This window comes from Drosophila miranda, chromosome 2 (assembly GCF_003369915.1).
Source record: "Drosophila miranda strain MSH22 chromosome 2, D.miranda_PacBio2.1, whole genome shotgun sequence".
In the NCBI taxonomy this organism is placed as follows: domain Eukaryota; kingdom Metazoa; phylum Arthropoda; class Insecta; order Diptera; family Drosophilidae; genus Drosophila; species Drosophila miranda.
Window position 1 is genome coordinate 24,252,826 of NC_046675.1, and position 20,747 is coordinate 24,273,572.

The 20,747-nt window shown below is 43.2% G+C and overlaps 1 protein-coding gene across 1 annotated transcript; it reads right to left on the reverse strand.

Annotated features, from left to right (window-relative positions):
* Positions 1-612: 612 nt before the first annotated feature.
* LOC108154101 (pair-rule protein odd-paired) lies at positions 613-19,680 on the reverse strand. Its single transcript, XM_017284223.2, has 3 exons — positions 18,364-19,680; positions 2,114-2,283; positions 613-1,958 (listed from the first exon to the last, which is right to left on the reverse strand). Exons 1-3 carry the CDS (start codon positions 19,388-19,390, stop codon positions 1,209-1,211), a joined length of 1,947 nt encoding a protein of 648 aa, XP_017139712.1. The 5' UTR covers positions 19,391-19,680; the 3' UTR covers positions 613-1,208.
* Between the last annotated feature and the right edge of the window lie 1,067 nt (positions 19,681-20,747).

Below are 20,747 nucleotides of genomic sequence, written 5' to 3' on the forward strand. Positions count from 1 at the left end.
TGTTCTGAAAATAATATCTTTTGGCCAAGATGTTAATTGAATTCTAGTTAATTTTAGTTTTTATGGATCATGAATTGTCTCTAGCAGAAAGAAAAGGCATCAGTGAACCCTTAGAGAGTTGTTTCCATTTTGTGAAGTCAAAGAAGAAAGCAAATTCTAAACAAAATAAGAATCTACTGCAAACCCACAGAGATCATTTAATATGTGATATTGGATTCCCCTTTGAGAGTACCCCCCAAAAACCATTAAACTTCAAATCTTTATAGTTTGTTTTTTTTTCCATTTATTTTTCCTGTTTGTTTTTTGTGAGTTTTTGTTGTTGATTTTTTGTGGTAACTTTTTTTAAATTTACTGTTTTGCGTACTTAAGCTGGGGAAAAAATCTAAGGCCGAAAATGTATCGTACGTATATATGTAGTATGTGTGGCTCTAGCTCCATTCACTTCGATGTTCGACTGCGACTCTTTTTACAATGTATATTCGTTAGCAATTTTTGTACTAGAAAGCTTGGGGGCAGGACGATGCGATGGGTGTTGGGGCAAGGGTGTTGGGGCATGAGAGAAAGCAGCTTTGACAAAAAATTAGCTAAATCTTACCAGTTAAATAGTCAATATGCTTAAGTAAGTTATTTATTATTAAAGTTAAGAGTACGTTTTATACATTTATACGATAATTAATTCATATTTTATACATTTACAATACGTAGATCTTATTTTGTTCTGCAACTAGAAAACTACGTTTAAGTTTACATAACATTTAAACAGCAAGCAATTATGCAATTTCTTGTTCTTGTTCTTGATCTTGTTCTTGGTTTATCTTGTTTTTGTTTTTGTTTTGTGTTTTTTGTATAATAACGTTTAAAATACATAATAATCCTGCTCAAAGACGATTCAAAAGGTTTAAATATAGTTTCTTGTGTAGGTTTCGTTAAGATTTTTTTGTTTTCGTTTCAACAGCAATTTTTCAATTATCAGGTAAAAAGTTTAAAGTATTTTCTTCAACTTTAAGAAATATTTGGTTTTCACATTGCGCCACGAGGGCCAGGTTCTGCAGCCGCTGGCAGCAGATCCAGTCCAGGGAAGAGGACTCCTCCAAGAGTCCAGGGTCCCGGGTGGTGGCAGCCGCTGAAAGTGGTACTGGTGGCCCCGGCTGGGGCGGTGGCTGTGGCGGCGGCATCGGTGGCTCTTCGGGCCACCAGTTCTCCCACTCTCAATACGCCGTCGCCGCACCGGGATGCATCAGATGGTGGTGATGATGGTGGTGTCCAAAGTGGTTCAGCGGATTCATGGCATCCGCAGAGCCGCTCGGCGCCGCCGTGTGGTACCAGTCGCTGGGCGGATGAACCTGCGCCGCCGGATGGTACAGCAAATGGTGATTGTGGTGCAGCATCGAGGCCGAGGCAGCCGCTGCTCCCGGGGAGGAGGCCGCTGCGGCTGCAGCCGCCGCCTGGTGGTGGTGGTGATGATGATGGTGATGCGGATGCGGATGCGAGGGCGGTGGTCCCAGCGGGGGCGGCAGATAAGCTGATGCTGAGGCGGCCATCAGTTGCAAGGCAGGCGAGGATTTTGAGTCGCTTTGATGGGAGGCAAGTTGCTGTTGCTGCTGCTGCTGCTGTTGTTGCTGCTGCTGCTGATGTTGCTGGTGTTGCTGCTGTTGTTGCTGCTGTTGCTGCAACAGATGAGAGGCGCTGCTGCTGGCCGTACTGCTGCTGCCGCTGCTCGAGGCCCCCAGGTGGACGCTGTGCATGGGATTGGGCTCAGATTTGATGGAGTGCGGCGAGGACTTGATGCCACTGCCTCCACTCAGGCTGCTCACGCCGCTGCTGCTGCCGGCACTGCCGTCCAGGCGCGTCGAAGGCGGGGTCTGTGCCCCACCAGTTATGATGCTGGAGCTGGAGCTCTCCTCCCCCTCACTGTCATAGCCGTGCGATGGAGACTTCTCGTCAATGTTGCCATGCACCTGAAGGTGAAAAAATAGATAAAAAGAGAGAATATTTAGTTGAGTTCAACCAAAAGGAAATCGTTTAAATGTGGTAGAATTTCCTGTCTTCAGCCACCAAAAATGATCATGATCAGGTAATTATTACAGCTAGAATAACGAAAGTGAAAACTCACCTTCATGTGCTTCCGCAGCGAGGAGGGATGCGTGTAGGACTTATCACAGCCATTGATCCGACAATTGTAGGGCTTGTCCGAGGTGTGCACGTGCGAGTGCTTCTTCCGGTCCGAGGAATTGGCGAATCGCCGATCGCAGCCCTCGTGTTCGCACTTGAAGGGTTTCTCTCCTAAAAGTAGGCCAAAAAAGATATCCATGAGTATCAATAGATAAAAGAATACAGATCTTGCATATAGTATACCGGAGTGTGTGCGTGGCTATAAATATCATTATTTATGTGAAAGGCATAAAACATATAATAGACGATGCCCATTTATGGCCTCACAATTTTTATGAACTCCCCTCCGACACACAATTTAATAAAGGTGGGAAAAACTCATGTGTCCAATATATTTATAGGGAAAACAATAACAGAACAACAAGATATACAACAAGCACAAAAATCATATAAATTATGCGGGATCAAGGCGCCCATTGTTCGAGAGACCCAGAGACCGGGACCCTTCGACCCCGGACACCATTTTCACCTGTGCCGATGTGACGATGGTCCTTTTTCTTTTTCCGTTGGGATGGACATGGACACGAACAATAGCGGCAAGGGTAAAGGGAACAGGTCAAAAGGTTAACGCTTATTATTTGATTCGTGTGCGTAGCAAACACCTTTTCCTATCAAACTATCAAAAATAAGAAACAGTCGTCCCCATTTAGTCCGAAGTGATATTTTATAGCTTATTAGAAAATTATTTATAGCGAAGGGAGGGGGCAGCGTCGGTAGATCCCGACTCAGATGCACAGAGATAAAATCAGGATTGAACATAAATAATATTTACCCTAAAGGAAACCCTATAATTTGCCAAGATTGGTCTTTAAATTTATGGTGAGAAATGTGCATTCAAGACTTTTCTGGAGAAGCGAAAGTATAAAGAAATATGTGTGTACATATTGATTAGGAATCGGTTTAAAATCCCGACTGTTTAGTGGATCATCTAGCTTTGCATCATCAGTTTCAATCACATGCCACATTAAACGTATTCAAAGTGCACCGCGAAAAGCCCAATAAAAGCCCTATATGTTTATATGTATAGGGTTCCTTCAGTTAATTCCATTTAGCATATGGCATTTATGTCGCAGATAAGCGGCCATTATATGCACCACAAGCTTTATGACAATTGCAGCAGCTAAGCGGCTCAGAGATCTCGGAGACCCACTCTCTTTCAGAGGAAACCCACACAGGGAACGACGATGACGATGACAATAATCGAACATTTTCACACCTCGAGCTTAAAGTGGGTCTCCAGATTGGAGGAGGGTGTGCTGTGGCTAAGAAAAGCTGTCCAGCTGGGGGCAGGCACGGGTCGGTGCCAGTGCCAGTGCCAGTGTCAGGGCTTTGTGTGCTGCCCCTTATAAAAAGACATCCAGCGGTGACTCTGTGGCCCGCTCCGACTCCGCGCGTTCAACAAGTTTCAGTCGTTTCATTTGTGTTTATTTTTTTTTTTGCTTTATGTAATTTAATACTAATTTATGTGCTTTATTATCCGCATTTGAATAAAGTTTTCTTTCTCGCTTTTATTCCGTGATGCGTAATAACTCAAGCGAAAGAGAGATATATTCGTACGCGTATAAAAAAATGAACAAAAATCGGACAAAATTCTGTTCGATTTGAATGGCGTGTCGCATTGTGGTTGTTGTTGTGGTTTCTATTAATTTGTCAAAATTTAAAACTCATAAATATGCATTACAATGGTTACCATTGGCGTGTGACTGGAGCCCAATTATATATTTTGACAGGCCTCGAGAGTTGACCGCAGAACAAGCGGCACGAATGCACTTCGATGCGCCTCGAAATCTCATCTTGTTTTTCGGTGGGAGACAATGTCAAGTGTCGGCTTTGGGTACCTTTATCAGATCGATTGTACACCTTACGGATGGCATTCAATCGAAGATTGGCGCCAGGGGAATCTCCCCTAAACGTACAGCTTTAAGGTCATTCCTTTGTAACCTTTGGTTAACTCCCAATATCAGCTGTTATCAGCTGCTAAAATGTTATCTTTCCACGCTAATTAGTCATAAATTGGACAGGCAGCTGTCTTTGGGCACCAACCCGCTGTGCCCACTGTTCCCGCTGCTATCCATGCTATCATTCTTATCACATTTTGTAGTTTTTCTGGAAACCCAGCAGCAGCCGACATTCCCTAGCCATATCCCTTGCCGTATCCACACACATATGTATCCATCTCCTGGCGCGTTGCGGTCTAAACGCAGCGGGGGCAAAAACAGAATGCGATGCGGCATGTGAGGCATGAGGCAGGCGGCACGCGCTGCGGCTCAGACGACGGCATACGACGCTGATGGCATACCATTAAAGGGTTCGTGTACCGGCTAAGTGCAGCAAGGATACGCATAATTTTCACATTCCACATGGACTCGGCGCTACACAGCATTAAAATTTAAATTTAAATATGCTTTATTGCTTTACGTTACAGTTCAACCCACAAAAAAGTAACCAAAAACTGCCGCCCATTTATAAAATGTCAATTTCAGTTGAAATTTTCCCGACAAAAAATAAAGCCCGACAAGAAAGACGGCCTGGCACACACCCTTTTGGGCTGGCAAGTCGCCATAAGTATAGCTCCCTGTCACTCCAGCACTCCCGCTCTTCCAGTTCTTCCTCACCAAATCCCATTTAGGCTGTGCGAATCGACAAACTTATTTAAATATTTCAATAAAGTAAATCCAATGGCAAAGTCTCTGTGTATATAATGGTGTTATATTGTAGGAGTGGGTCTTGGGGGAGTTGGAGTTGGAGCTGGGTGGCCGTAACTGTGAAATAGGCCGCCTGCTCTTTGTGATTTGCATATTATCATGAGTTGCCTACGCGCTATTTTGCTTTACTTTACTTTCCTTTCCTTTACTTTCTGGAAAGCCCCCGAAATGGTTAATTTCCTAAGGAAAAAAACATTCGCTCAAAACGCACGAATTGGCACGAACCCGGTTTTTGCTTGGCCTGTCATGGCGTACGTTCCGTTCCGTTCCTTTCCGTTCCGTTCTGCGGTGTGGTACAGCTGCAAACTTGTTTTTGTTGCTGCTTTTTTTAGGGTGGCTCTTATTTTTGGGGTTGCTTTGTAATCTCTTCCCTTAACGGGTGTACGGATGTGTCTGTGCGTGTGTGTGTGCGTGGGTTCACGTTCACCCAAGAAACTCGTACATGGCTCTATATATATATATATATATACTTATATAATATACAGTGTGGCTTTGTTTGTTCATCGTGTATATATAGCACATGTTTTGGCTTTTATGTAACTGCTTCTGCCGGGTTCTGTTAAGCGCAAAGCTTGGCTGTCATTTGCAGACGACACAGAGTCGTTCGAGTGCCGAGCCGACGCGTCGGCCTTTCCTCCAGCTCCAGTTCCAGTTCCAGTTCCATCTCCACCGGCAATCTCCATATATCTCCAACCTCCTCCTCCTCCTCCTCCTTCTCTATTCCGCTCGTCTGAAATGGTTTTTGTTGCGGCTGGTTTTGCTATTATGGGGCGTTGTTTCTTTATTTTTCTTCGGGGTGTCTGGTGGGGGCTGCAGGATTTTCTGATGTTTCTCTCTTTAGGGCGTAGTCAGGCCCAAACAAAAATAATATAGAAATTGTGTTTGGCTAAACGTCTCGTAAGTGTTTTTCTTTTCTTTTTTTTTTTACTGTTGTACATAGATATTTATACATACGTATATGGTTTTGGGGTTTCGTGGGGGTGGTAAGGCCTACAATATGGTTTTCTTATGGGTTATGAGACAGGAGATGGAGGAGTGATGGGGGCGGGTAAGACAGGAAGCAGAAGGTTTGGATTCGTTGATAAATGGGAGTTGAACATTTGATATCAAAAGAATCTTTTAGTTGACATTGAGAAAATGATAAAACATTGTTTTTTCAATGGCATATTTTATTGTACAATTTTTAAACGCGTAGAAAATTTCTGATAAAAGATTATGGTGGGAATATCCAAAGAAAACCTATCAAATCTGGTAAAAAACAAAAAAAAATAAATAGGATCAAACTGTAAAAATGCAAACTTTTCAAAAAAAGAAAAAAAATAAATAATAAGAAAATAAAAATTATTTAAAAACTTGTTAGGAATTTGAAACAAACAAGAATACAAAACCATACAAAAATGAATACTTATGCATTTGAAGCTCCACTGTATCAATAAATCCAAAAATAGCAGGACCCGTCCGAGCCATGAGGAAACAATTCAAGAGGAGAGCATCTTGCATCATACCCCCATCCTGGCTCTGCCCGTGATCGCCGCTAACCGAGCGATGCAAATTAAACATCATTGACAGTCGCTGATTAATTGAACTGAATCAGGTTTTTAATTTTCAGCAACAACAACGCGACGGCAGCAACAAAAAACATTAAAAATGAAATGCAGAAATAAAACATTTTTTTGCCGTCAGAGTGACGGTTGCTTATTAAAAGCATTTCAAAAGGGAATTAATTAAAAATGAGAAAAAACGAACAAAAAACGCGTTAACAGAGCGATAACACTGCGTTAACAGGGCGATAACACTGCGCTAACAGAGCGATAGCCTAATTTATAGAGCGATAACAGGCCGATAAGCGTATCTCTGTAAAGGGAGCGTACGCTCGACTGCTTTAATTGCTGCTAAATAATTGGCCTGGTAAATATTTATTGCCTGCTTAAGGACCGACCGCTCAGCGCACTCACTCGCCCTCAAGCCGAAACAAAGAAGGGATCTGTCTCCCTCCGAATATGAAAGAAAGAGAGGAAGGTAGGAGCGGATGAAAGATAGCAAGAGGGGATGAGCAGCATCATCGCTCATGTGTCAACAACATGCAATGCGATATGATTATTATTATCTAACAATACAATAACAAAACGGCAGCTCCCGTGGATGCTACTTTTTGCCTGCCCTCTCCCTATCCCTGCTCCCATCCCTATAGCTCTCTCTCTTTCTCCATACTTATATGTATCTCTTTCTATCTCCCTCGGGGTGCCTGTCTGGGTTGTTGACACTCTTCGGATTTGAGAATCCTTAGCTCATTGTATATCTGTATCTGTTTGTTTGTTTGGTATTCCTTTTTTTTCCGCCACTGTCTCTTCTTTTGCGCCGTTTCCCTGCTCCTTTTTGCTCCTTTTGTTCCTATGGTTAAAGCCGGAAAAAGCCAAACCCCGATTTCCTGGCGGTTTACATTTCAATGGGCAATTTTCCCTGGCCCTCGCTCTCGCTCCCCCTATTTCCCCTCGTTGTGTCTCTGTTGCGAATAGCTCACTTTAGATTTTTTGTTAGGGATTGCTAGGGGGCAGTGACTGTTGATGATAGGAATATTGTTAGGGTACTAGAGATAGAGATGTTCGATAAGCAGGTGATAGCTCACGTGGCAGTTTGTACGGGAAACGATGCACTACAAACATCTTGAATCCTCAGTATACAATCTCATATTTTCAATATTCTTAAGATTCTATCTAACCATCATCAACATACATAGTATCTCTTCATTCATTACATCGCAAAAACCAACCCAATTTCCACTCGGACTACTTTTAGATTTTGTGCCACAGATTTTCCCACACGACATTTGCTTTGAATATTTATAACATTTGCCTGCAGTTGATGACCAAATTAATGGCAACCATCCCGCTTCATTCCATTCCATAATAATAATAAAATCATAATTTAAATGCAATGAATGCCGCTTGTCAACGGCCAAATACAAAATCCTCTCGCTCATCATCGGGGAGAGTATCATCATAATCATCATCATCATCTTCCTAGAGGATGTTGCACCCCTAAAGTAGAAGGGAAGTTACCTATGGGTCTGCCACACAGTCGGTCCATTGTTTGTTTGTTTGACAAAAACCATCGTTGAGTGAATTTCCTCGATGATTTATGATTTCTGCATCCCTCCCCGATGATGAGGCCGATGACGATGACCCCCAACCCCTCATTGGGCGAGAGGAGAGACAATCCTCACATAATTTTCGCTATTTGTTTGCAGCTTTGCCGTTTGCTGTCAAGTGATACGTTAATAATTGACACTGGGGTCAGTACACAGTCTCAGTCTCAGTCCGGGTCCGAGACCGAGACCGAGCCCTGCCTTGGTCTGCGGTTTATTGTAGTCCAATCCATAGATACTCGGACATTTGGGAAATTGTTTCAAAACAAAAACACACAAAATTTTACACTTGAATGACGGCTTGTGGGCTAATGAGGGAATAGCATTGGGAGGAAAGCAACAAGAAGGATGGTTGTGCCATGAAAAAGCAGGAGAAGGAAAGGGAAATAAGCGTTGTTCTATTCCACTGTTCCTGATTGAAAGTGCTTGCAATTCTTGTACTCAAATATATGAAATATAATTTTTATTTCAACAATTATTTCAATTGAACCGCTTTTAATACAAACTTTTGGGTGTTGCGCCTTACTTACCACAACTCATACAACCAGTGCAGCAGCCACACAAAAACCCATACACATCCGACCCAAACTCGCAGATAGACAACTAGCAGAGCTATTAGTAAAACAATGACAGCAACAGCCTTGCTGTACATGAATACAAGACCAAACATGGGCCAGCTTGTCTGGCTCGGTCTCTGTCCCGGTCTCTGACTCTGGCTCTGGCTCTGGGTCTGTCTCTGACTTTGGTTTCTCTCCTTTTTCTGTCTTTTTTCAGTCTTTTTGCGAGGCCCCCCAACCATTTGTACAAATTTTCGACAAGTTTGCCATGCAACTAACGCCTCTAACATATTCGAGGTGTGTGTGCCAGTACCACACAGATATATGTATGTATATACTACCTACATGAGAGTGCGGCTTGCATTTAATGCATTCAAATTGCATTTGGCTGGAGCTCCAGCAGCAGGAAAAACATTTCCAGACAGGGACCGAGCGGGGACTGACAGCAAAACTCTTGGCTGACTAAGAACTAGACATGTATGTATACGATATATGGAAATATGTAAGCGTCTGGCATCTGCATCTGGCAACCTTGTGTAATAACAAAATTTGTACCCAAAAAACCATTTTCGTGTCGAGCATTAAGCATTAAATTTGGTGTAAAGGCAAAAAGTTTCTCAAGAAGTTTATGGTTGGAAGATTCTGTGTACTTTTAACCGGGGTTTATGGAAATGTCTTGAATGTCTGTTGGGAATCGTCCAGAAATTTGCAAAGTAAAAAACTGTATGACCAAAATTAAATTAGATTTTCTAATTTTACAGACATTTTTAAACTAAATATATGTTATTTCAGAATTTCATATAAACTTTTAATGCAATTTGTACTTCCCATAAAAAGACCTCATGCAAATAGATATCATTAGCGAATATGGGGAAATTTATATACATTTTTACGATCTTAGCATTAAATTCTTAATGATTTTACGAGCCTCTCAAAAGGTGGTCTTAACTATAATAAATATTAAGTCCCAGTTAATGAAGATGTGCTTGCTATGCTTGGCAGTTTAAGGCCAGGCTAATTGATTAGTTCAGTGTGTTCTACTAGAGTATCTACAGAGCGTAAGATAGATACTCTTCAGTTGCTGCAGCAACAAAATGCACTCGAATGACAAACGGAGCGTAGACAATAAGTAGAGGTAACACTAAGCCTATTGTCTGAACCCAAAACGCGTACAACAGGGCCAACACAAGGGGAGAGAGGCAGATTGAGTACCGGAGTAAGACGACGGACTGGTAACTGAAGTCGGCTCCAGTTGACAAAGAAGTGCTAGGCCAGGATTAGCCCAAGAAGCAGCTGATGCCTCTCTCTCTCTTTCTCTCTGTTTACCCCTCATGAATGAACTGCTTACGCGAGGTAAATGTTTGCAAAAAAGAAAGCAGAAAGCAGAAAGCAGAAAGAAATGTTTCACTTCCCTTTTAGGGGGTTACAGAACTGGAAGTAAGGGCTCTGCTCTACCAAAATCCACAACAAAAGCAGAAGCCGAAGCGAAAGCCGAAGCCGGAGACCGACATTGACATTGGTGGCACGGCGGCCCGCTCGACACTCTCAAAGAGGTGTTGCTTTGTCTGGGCTTGGTCAGGGATCGGTATCTATATCTGTTTGGTATCCCTTCAGCCTGATTTTTTGCTCTTTAGCGCTCTTTAAGATCTTAATCTTCTCAGCCCACTCGTCTCCTTCCTCTCTCTTATCCCGGTATCTGTTTGTTTCTCTTTTTTTTCGAGTTCCGTCAAGTAGAAAATCTCTTCGGTTGTTTGTCAGAAATTAAAATGTCATCAAGATTGTCATCATTTGGTTATGCGATGTGACATCTCCGGCAAACTGAAGGAGGCATGGGATGGGGTTCTTAGGCTCGTGTTTTCGGATTGCCGGGTCTCCGGGTTTCGATTTCGATTTCGGTCGGTTCTCTTATCTCAAACGGCTTGTTAAAGTTTAAACGTTGTCAATTCTAACAAGATCCCAGTCGGTGATAAAAACCAATCAATGACATCAGGCGACAAATATTTTTGGCATGAGGCTGCGAGAATTGGTGGGTAAATTGGATTGGAATGGAATGGAAGTATTACCAGCCACACTATTGTTGGTATCCATGTTTGAGGAAAGTACTACGGCTTTCTGTTCGTACTTCCCATCTTCTCAAAGCCTAAACCTTTACCACCTTTCTTACACTTCAACACCTTTCTGTACCTTATCGATACTGCCTAATGAACACATCAAAACATCAACTAAAATTGCATTTCTGTTCCTAACACTCGACTAAAAACACACCCATATTTCGTGGCAAACAAATTGATCTGAATATCGAAAATCGAGGAGAAAAAGTATCACATCTCAATGGCCCACATATCCCAGTGGCTTACACTCGGCTGAGTCCTGGTCAGAAATTTGATCATGCTGAGAACGAAGAACAGCGAGAACCACAGCAGACCGCGTGTTCCCGCCAGATACTTTTCACAGTAGCCGTCGGCAAATGCGTCATAGAGTCTGCAAATACATGTCTCCCTTCTTTGCTCTATTTCACTCTCCTATGCCTCTCTCTCTGCGTTGTAATTTTAGCCAAAAACTTAGCTGGCTGTTAGCCGACTGTCAGAGCACCGTTTGACAGGCGGTTGTCACACAAAATCTGTGTAAATTGTGCCTCTAATTATAATTGACAATGTTTTTACAATAAATTGCGTGCCAGTTTGCGGCCTGTCTCCACCTCTTTGTGTGCCTCTGGCTCTCTGGCTCTATGGCTCTATGGCTCTCTGGCTCTGTGACTCTGGCTATTTGGGTTAAACAATCACAATTTTATGCTTAAATCAACTTGGAGGCGTTCGTGTGTTACAAATTTGTCTAAACGAAAGCGACAAACGATCCGAATACGTATCCCGCAAAAGGCAACCATAGACACACAACACACATCAGAACCTAAGCTGATTTGACAAGCACGCTTATGGCATTTCATATTTTTGTATATTTTGTTTGTTGTATGCCCAAGAATTATGGAATAACTTTGGTTTTATACGAACTGAAGAACAGCTTTTGAGTGCATCTATAAAGTAGAAGCGATTGATTGATTTTTATCCTGAACTAATCCTTATATTTCTCCACTTCTATGTATAGCTACTCTTTAAGATATTTTCAAAGGAATCGCAACATTCCAAGCATTCCTCTAAAACCCAAAAATCATCTTTGGTTAGAGCATTCCGCAATCATCATTCTGATTTTATATAAAACACATTTCTGGTTCTGCTACCCGACTGTCTCTGCTCTCTGCTCTGTTCTTTTTTTGGCTGTTTAACATTTTTGCCCATATGAATAATGATTTCATTTTTCCCATCAGCTAATTTATACAAGTGGGGCAATGCGCGAGGGGCCCTTGGTGCGATTTAGAGGATTAGTCAGGCCTTACTTTTCCATAATTCTCGAAAAGCAGAGACCCCAGGTCTGAGTCCGACTCGGAGTTGGAGTCAGAGTCAGAGTCCCAGTCCAAGCTGTGGCCTCTACCTGTGCCCTGGCTCGAGGTTGCGTCCGTGTGCAGATATAAAAAATATGCAAGATGACAGTTTAATTTTATGGTTTGTCTGCTGCTGATCAGTTCTTTATGCGCTGAAATTTTATTCTTATTTGTGCTCCTCTCTGATCTCAGTCTGTCTCTATCTGCAATCTTGTGCCTGCCGTCTCTTTCGGGGATCCGATGGAATGCGAAATGGAGTCTGGTACGTGGCTACTTTTGGCTCCTTTCGGTGAGGAATTTAATTAATTTGAGCGCGACTTCTAATGACAAAGTGGGCGTGACCAAGGCTTAGGAATTGGAACGCGAAACTTGCCAAAAAAAAGAAAAATTTACGTCCCAGTGAAGAAGGGGAAATTTATCAAAAATAAGCCTCATTTATTAACTAGCTCGGGGTAAGCAGCTTATGTCCATCCAGCCATGGAACAGAGCCATCCAGGGGTTACGGCTACCTTCCACACTTCCATATCCACTTCCACTTCCATTCAAATATTATGCAACAGCCTCAACAAAATGGCTACTTAGCTAATAGATTCAAATGGGAGACCAAAACAATGACAATGCTCGCACAAAAGGGTTGAGAGAACTAACCCCTGCCGCGTTTACAGCACTCGCTCTCACTCACTCTCTCTCTCGCTGTATCTAGGTTTTTTCGGGTAAATGGAATTATAATTCCTACAGGGGTTAAGGTAGATACATATATATCCATATATAAAACTGTTTTGACATTTGGTAAAATGCATAGCATGGTGATTCCTGAATAGAGAGAATGCAAAGCAACCCCCTCTCTGTTCAGGAGCGTAACGGGTGGACCGACAACGATGGTCTTTGTTGGGAGTGTTAGGGGTTCGGCGTTGAGGGTTGTCACTAATTAGAATGGGTGCATTTGCTAGATTATAATGCAGGAATATGTATATGTTTCTATATATATGGGCTGATCAGCGGGAATTGGGTGTGGGCCCAAAGCCAGAGCGAGGCTAAGTAGGCTTTCAAGATCAAAAGAGATTATGTTCCTTATAAAGATGGTTCCTCATAGTGTAAAGAGTGCATTTTGTTTAAAAAATACCTTTTAACAGAGCATAAAATGTTGTTGGATCATTCCCGTTGTTCCAAATGGCAACGTAACATTGCTTCATGTTTCGTATTTCTTAAAATTACTTCTTACACTTAAATACTTAATAAATCCTATAGATATATTCCTATTACAAATCCTGTGCTTTTTACTTAAATTTCCCGTAGCCCCAAAAGGAATAATGAAGCTCTTACTTCGTGTCCAGTCAATAAATTCTCGAAACTTAACTTACATTCAGCTGTCAAATGCTTAGACCACACCAGAAATTTATATACTTTTTACTTTTGGCACATAAATCTCCAAAAAAAAAAAAGGCACTGAAGAGAAAACTTTGCGCCTTGTCTGAGTTTTTAACAGATTGCAATCGTGTGTCATGTCTGGTATTTGACACTTTAAATTGAGCGAAACGAATTCAAACATCATGTCCACCCATATGGATATGGTTAGGTGTATACTGGTACTCGATCGGATCTTGACGAGGAAGCCCACGGGGAGTGGAGGGGAAGGAACGCTAATTAAATGAAGAATTTCCGTCTCTCTGTTGTCTCTCTGCTGCATTTGTCATTAGACCCCGTACATCTCCTAGAGAGAGGGCCGTAGCCATACCGAAAGCGTAACTAATTGATTTTCAGTTTGTTAGCCAGCGGGAGGGAGGGAGGTAGTTCTAGAGGATGGCTGAGAGATCCTGGGCAGAGAAAAAGAGAGAGAGATCTCCTCGCACCAGGTAGTATAGGTAATCGCTTGAGCACATCGCAGGTTTTTATTCTCCTTCCCTTTCGATCCATTGTTCAAAAATTCTGAGAAGCCAAAACACACAGTTTATGCGCAAAAATAAAAAGTGATTTTTGTCTCTCGCTTCGGATATGTGTCTGTATTTGTGTGTGTTTTTGTGAAAAACGTTGAACCCGCAATAAAGTCATCAATCATTGACATTTGCCAGTATTTCGCTTTGGTTGAGTTTCGGTATTTTGAGAAATTATTCCATTGGCGCCGAGTGGGCAAAAAATTAACAGAACCCAAGGCGTCAAGCAGTACGAATATTTGGAAGAATATGTTAGAGAGGGTATAGCAAATACGTAGTATAACATTAATAGTTAGAAGATTGAGAGAAATGTTTGTAGAGAAAGGAAACACTGTGTGCCCTCTCTACTATCTCTATAGCACCGTCCCACCGAGACTTAACATCACGCCTCTGTTAACTCTCAAAAGCACCTCTGTTAGCACGCTTAAAAGCTTCATAAAAGTGTAAAATAATTGCATAATTCACTTCATCATTCAAAGACCAAACAAGTCCATAAAAGACTCATTAAAAAAACACTTGCACTCAATTAAATGGAGCCGTGCTGGAACTGGAGGAAAGGATAAATGAGCGGTGCAGAGGAGAGCAAGCTAATCAAACAAGGGTCGCTGCTACCAGGACAATGTTGAATGCTAAACTTTGCCCCCGCCACAACGTAATTGCACAACGAGTGCCTGCACTTCATGGAGACGACTTGGGGGATTGTAGAGCGGAGAGGGAGACCTAGAGCATAAGCTTAATGAGCTTCCCAGGCTTCTGGAGAGGTAGAACGTGTGGTGGAGCCATGGTGGAGGGGCAAAAACTAACCACAAAGTTGTTGAATGCTCTTGCTGCAGTCGGAGGTGGATGTGGATCTGGAGCCGGACCCGGGATCCTGTGGCACGTTGTAGGTGTTAATGAATAAAGTTGTTTGTGGTCCAGCCAGAAGAGCGAAACAAAAAAGAGCATGTACAAAAAATATATGTATCTGGACATAAACCGCACACCATGATAAACGCCATTCATGTTGCCTGTCGTCTATCCACACACACAGAGACACAAGGCTTTGGCCCCCAGCAAGGTGTCAACTCTGGCTCCAACAAACACCAACAACAAAACGTAAAAACGTTGATTGTATTTGTTGCATGGGGAAAGAGAAAAGAGTGCCAGCAGAGAAGAGTCTGTTGCAAGAGGTAGCAGGGAATGGAGTCTGGAGGCTGGAGGCTGGACATGGGCCATTCCAGACGGCGACAACGACAGCGACGATGGTGACAAGTGCAAAAGTCAGTGCACGCACACGAGTAAAAAGGGACAGACCTGCCAACTGGTTGAGAAAGAGCCCAACATTTTTGAGGTTATAGAAATTGTATTTGACATGGAATGTCACAGAAATGAGTATTCTATGGAATGCTACAAGATAATATGATCAAAATTGAAAGAAAATTTACAGTTAGAGCTTTGTAGAGCTCTTTCAAGTATTTTAATTATTTTAATATTTGAAACTCTAAATTTCTTTATAATAATTATAAATCAAAGGCAAATATCTAAACTATAAACTCTAGTACCAAAACTGTAGGCAAACCAGAAATAAACATATATTTAAATATATATACATAGATATTCGCTTTAATCATGCGCCAACCCCAGGCTCACTCGCTCGCATCACCAAGTTCTTCACGCACTGCGCCTGATAAGCATTACACCTCATATATGTATATATATATAAGTAAATCATCCGACGACGAACACAAGTAAAATATCGGTCGACGATCCAAAGTATATAATACAGAATATAACACAGAGATATGGTCAAACAGTATGTACAATGAATGAGTACCAACACATTATCTATAACGAACTGAACTTTATGGTCCAAAAACAGTAGCTTAATGACTTAGTGCTGATTTCTGCAGCTGTTCCGAGCCGTTCCATTGAGGTTTATGACTGGTCAAGTAGACCACCCCACCTCATTAGAACCACGAAAAAAAAAACACCCATTAAAATCAATTAACAAAAGAGGGCAAACAGAAAGAACAAACATAAAATGCAAAAACACACGAGAACAAAGTTGCAGGAAAACAACAAACAAATATGTATAATTGCTTTAAAATGGCGCCACTCGATTTAACAAAACCTCTATAGACCAGATGCAAACAATCATCGGAGGCATAATGAAAACGCTAAAATCGCCAACAGCCAACAGCCACAACAGTTCAGAACAGAATAACAGGTCCTGCCCTATAGGCCGGGTGCAGGCATTATCCTGGCCTGGCGGCGTCCTCCGTTTATTAAATCAGGGAGAAACCGGCAGCCAGAGGACAACGAGTGTGCGGAGTAGGGCACAGCTAGACAGCGACCATTACCACAACAATATCTGGTGTATCCAGAAAATGGCGTTTTATATATGTACGAGTATTGCTTGGCATACTCGTATTTTACTCATTTCGTTTTGCTTTAATTTTGGCTTTTCATATTTTGTTCCTCCCTCCGGTTTCCCTCTGTTTTGCGCGTGGGCTTTAACAAGTTTTTCTTTCTTTTTGGGTTTCGAGGGGATTATGTGGCTTTATATTTTTATAAATTGAATTAAAATATGATTTTTGATGTCTCCCCTCGCTTGGAATGCTTCATTAAAAGTCTGTGTATCCAACGCACAAGATAGATGTTTTTCAGCACCCAAACAGAAATGAATCTTTCGATTAGAAATGTTTCTTGAAACGATTCGAAATTAGCCTGAGATTTGGACAACAGGAGAGGTAATTTTTGGTTTCTAGTCTTCCCCTATTTGCACACTCATCCGAAGGTAATTAAAATGTTTCGTTTTGATTTTCAAGACGCCGCCGCCATATTGTAGTCGATTTGGAACAATCATGTGGCATCATAATGATCTGATCTCTTGGGGCATTCATTGTGAATCGGTTGCTGTATGTACGATATGATGATATTTTTGACTAATTTCATTTTTGTTTCTTTCTTTTCCATCCGATGATGTTGCAGAAATTGAGTTTTTTCTAAGGTCTCTATGATTGGTTGGCTAGGGCTACAAATTGCTGAAGATATTGTACATATTGATGGACTTTCAAGTGGCCGACGCACAACTTCATTAGAGAGTCGGGGCTTCGGGGATCCCGAGGCCTTTAACCTTTGTTTTTTCGGGCCACTTGAACTACGAGTACGTACCGTACCTCCCTCTCCCTTCCTGGTTTACCATTTCTTCTCCCTATATAAATCAAAAATTCAATCAGCATCGTTGCTTGGGTTAAATGTCCCTTGGATGCTGCTGGTGTTTGTTTTTATTGCCTTGACAACAACACAAACACAGAAACACACAAACCCCAACACAAACACACTCGTTCTCGCACACACACACACATGTGTTGACACGTGTCAAAACTTCCGTTTGTAATCGCACGGAAATACTCGTACTTCTTTGGCACTTTGTGCCTCTGCCCTCTCCAAAAAACCCATCGAAATATCGAAATTGGGGTAACATTTCGAGTAGATTACTGCCTGTTTTGCAAACATTTCACCGCACCGTTCTCTTGGAAGTTTGTTTTATATACTTTTGTGTGCTTTCTGTTCGGGCCTCTCTATGGTACATTAAGTTCTTGATTTAGATTATGCAAAGGTTATTTATGGGCTCGTTGCCACTCTGGTTTTGGTTTTGGCTGGTGGCAGCGGGTCGAAAAATGATAAGTGGGTGTGTAAAAACGTAGCTGAGCAGTCAAGTACGTGTTTATGGATCTATGCGATATGATCTGCTTTAAGTGGCGGCCATTAAGACGGTGATAGCTGATGGGAGGGGTCAAAAAACTATGCTAAACAATGTGGAAGATCATAGTTGTATGAAGATACAAAAATATTGAATATGTTAATGTCTTAGGAATCAAACATATAAGAGTTAAAGCATCTGAACTAGCTCGGAAATAAATAAATATATTTGTTACCAGTCTAGAAAAATATATTTACACATCTCGAATACAACCAAATCTAAACCCTTTTCCCATCAAACCACAATACTTTCTTTCAAAACATTTGTGTGGAGGATTTTCCATGCAGTTTATCCACAACTGGTGTTGTCTCTAAGGCCAGATACGATCCGAAAGTTAAAGTCAAGAGCTGTTCACAGGGCTTAGCCAGAGGAAGAGTTGAAGTCGAAGGAATTATCCGTGTTAGGACAACTTTGGCGGGGATTTGCAACAGAGGGCAAGGAGAAGGGCTTAGGATGCAGAAATTTTACAGGTGTCATAAAAGAAGGCCCGCGCGTAGGATGGTGGCGGGTTAAGCCAGGGGTGGGCGTTGCACCGACTTTTGCCGTCGGAACGCACGCCCACCTCAAGCCGAAGGGATTTACATGCCCCGGAAAGGGTTAAACCCACGGCAAGGTGAACCGATGTGGAGGATGTGGTAGAGCTGGAAGGAGGCGGTTCCATGTGCGACTTACCCGTGTGCGTTCGCTTGTGGATCTTGAGGTTCTCGCTGCGGGCGAATACCTTGCCACAACCGGGATGCGGACAGGCGAATGGCTTCTCGCCGGTGTGGACGCGTATGTGGTTGACCAGCTTGTACTTGGCCTTGAAGGGACGTCCGTTGCGCGAGCACCCGATCCAGAAGCAGGCATGGGTGGTGCACTCCGGCCCCCCCACATGCTCCACCGTCAGGTGGGTGACGATCTCGTGCATCGAGTGGAAGATCTTGTTGCAGGTCTTCCTCCCGCCAGCCTGCACCAGCCCCGGCTGATCCGGATCTATCCACAGGCACTGCATCTCCTGCTTGATGCTGGAGGCCGACGAGGCTGGCTGGTGGCGCATGTAGCGGAGAAAAGCTCCTGCCCCCGCTGGATGCATGGCGCTCATGGCATGATGTGCCGGGTGATGCACTGCCGCAGCGGCCGCGTGATGGTGTGCTGCCGCATGCACAGCCGCCGACGGGAAGTTTCCATGATGCTGGTACGGATGGGTGGCATAGGCATCCGCCATTCCCATTCGCATCTGGTGCTGGTGATGGTGGGCCGCCGCGGCGGCATGGTGGTGGCTGTGGAACGGATGCTGGCCAAAGCCGGAGCTCAGCTCGGCGGCCGCCGCCTGGGCGGGAAAGCTGGAGAAGATCATTGAATCAGCAGCGGCCGAGCTAGCGGCCTGACCGGCACTGCCGGACACTCCATAGTCCGTGTCGCGTCGCCCCAGCAGGAAGTCCCGGGAGGCATAGCTGTTGAAGTGCCCGTAGCCCGAGTTCTGATAGGCTGCCGCCGTCACCGCGGAGGAGTCCGTGCTGCCCTCCAGTTGCTGCTGCTGCTGTTGCTGTTGCTGCTGGTGCTGTTGCTGCTGCTGCTGGCTGGTCATGTCGTGCTGTTGCTGCTGCTGTTGGTTGCTGCCACTGCCGCTGGCTGTCGTTGTGGTGTTTGGGGACATGCGGAGTCCATAGCTGGCCAGATGATGCTGGGCCGGCTCGATAAAGGCGTTCATCATCATCTTGGAAAGTTTGTATTGTTTTCTTGGTTATTTTCAATGAAGTTTTTTATAAGTTGTTCGGGCTTTTTCCTAGGCCAAAGCCCATCACCACACTTGACACCTCACTAAGCTTGTATTTTCTCTCTATGTATTTTTGTTTTGATATCTCTTGTATCGTAAATATTTGCTTTGCTTTTGAATATTATTTCAAGAAACACTCGCGCGCGTTTCTACCGTTTTTCTCAGCGTTCGAACTCGAACTCGAAACGAACTTAACGTTTCAAGACGCGCAGCAGGAATGAAATGCCCAACAGCTCCTGAAATTCTAGCTATATGTCTCGGCCGATCGTCGCCTGCGTGCGAGCGAGCACACAACACGCCAGCGGCGCAAGAAGCACTCGATCTCCTGCGCCAGAGCGAGCAGGCCATACTCCATTCAGTGGTGAGTTTTCGCCACTGTGGTGTGTTTCACTCAGCCCACCACTCGATTGGATGGAGCAGAGCTATGGGTGCGAGTGCAATGGCTACTAGAAAATGGCTGACTGCTGGCCCTCCAACCATACGAAAGACGAGTGCAGCAGCACACCATCCGTTCAAAAGCAAATCCACTGGAAATGTATAGCTCTGTATGGCCATCTCTTTCTGCTCTTAGGGGTAAACTGGTTTCTTGTCAGAAATTAACACCCACTGTGGTTGGCCTGTGGGTGGTTTGCCTCATCTCTGGTTTTGTTCCGCCGCGGGGTCGGGGCGTCGACCCAGCATGCGCCTGTGCATGGGGCCCCGATGCTGATTGGACCGCCGCGCGACCAATTGAAAGCTACCGTACATGCATTTTTCATCAAGTTTTTCGCACTAATTTCACAAAGTTTATTTTTCATTGTCGCTGGCGGGGCTGAAATGTTTTTCATTATTTTTCGGTGGGCTCCTCCGTCCCTCCGTCGCCCCGTCGCTGCACCCCGCCTCTTCAGCTGTCAGTTTATCAAATTAGTTGTTTATTTTATTGATTTTAATGATATTAAGCACATTCTATCCACGGACATTGGCGATTTCTGTTTGGTTTGGGAAAACATTTTTCGGATTGCGATTGCGTAATGAAGACATAAATTTTCATTAGCCCGCTCCGTTTTTATTCCTTAATTTATGGAATTTTAAATAAGCTTAAAGTATATGTACAAAATTGATACGATCTATTCCCATTCGATTGGATTCGATTTTATTCTACCGAGTGTTTGGTGGTTTAACTAATTGGTTTTTTTCGGAGCATTTTTCTGAAGTGATATTTTGAGGTTTGGTGCCGTTTTTAAAGATCTTTGGTTTTCTATATGTTTTTTCTCTAATATTCTTTAAATTCTTAATACAAAAATATGTTTAAAATTTA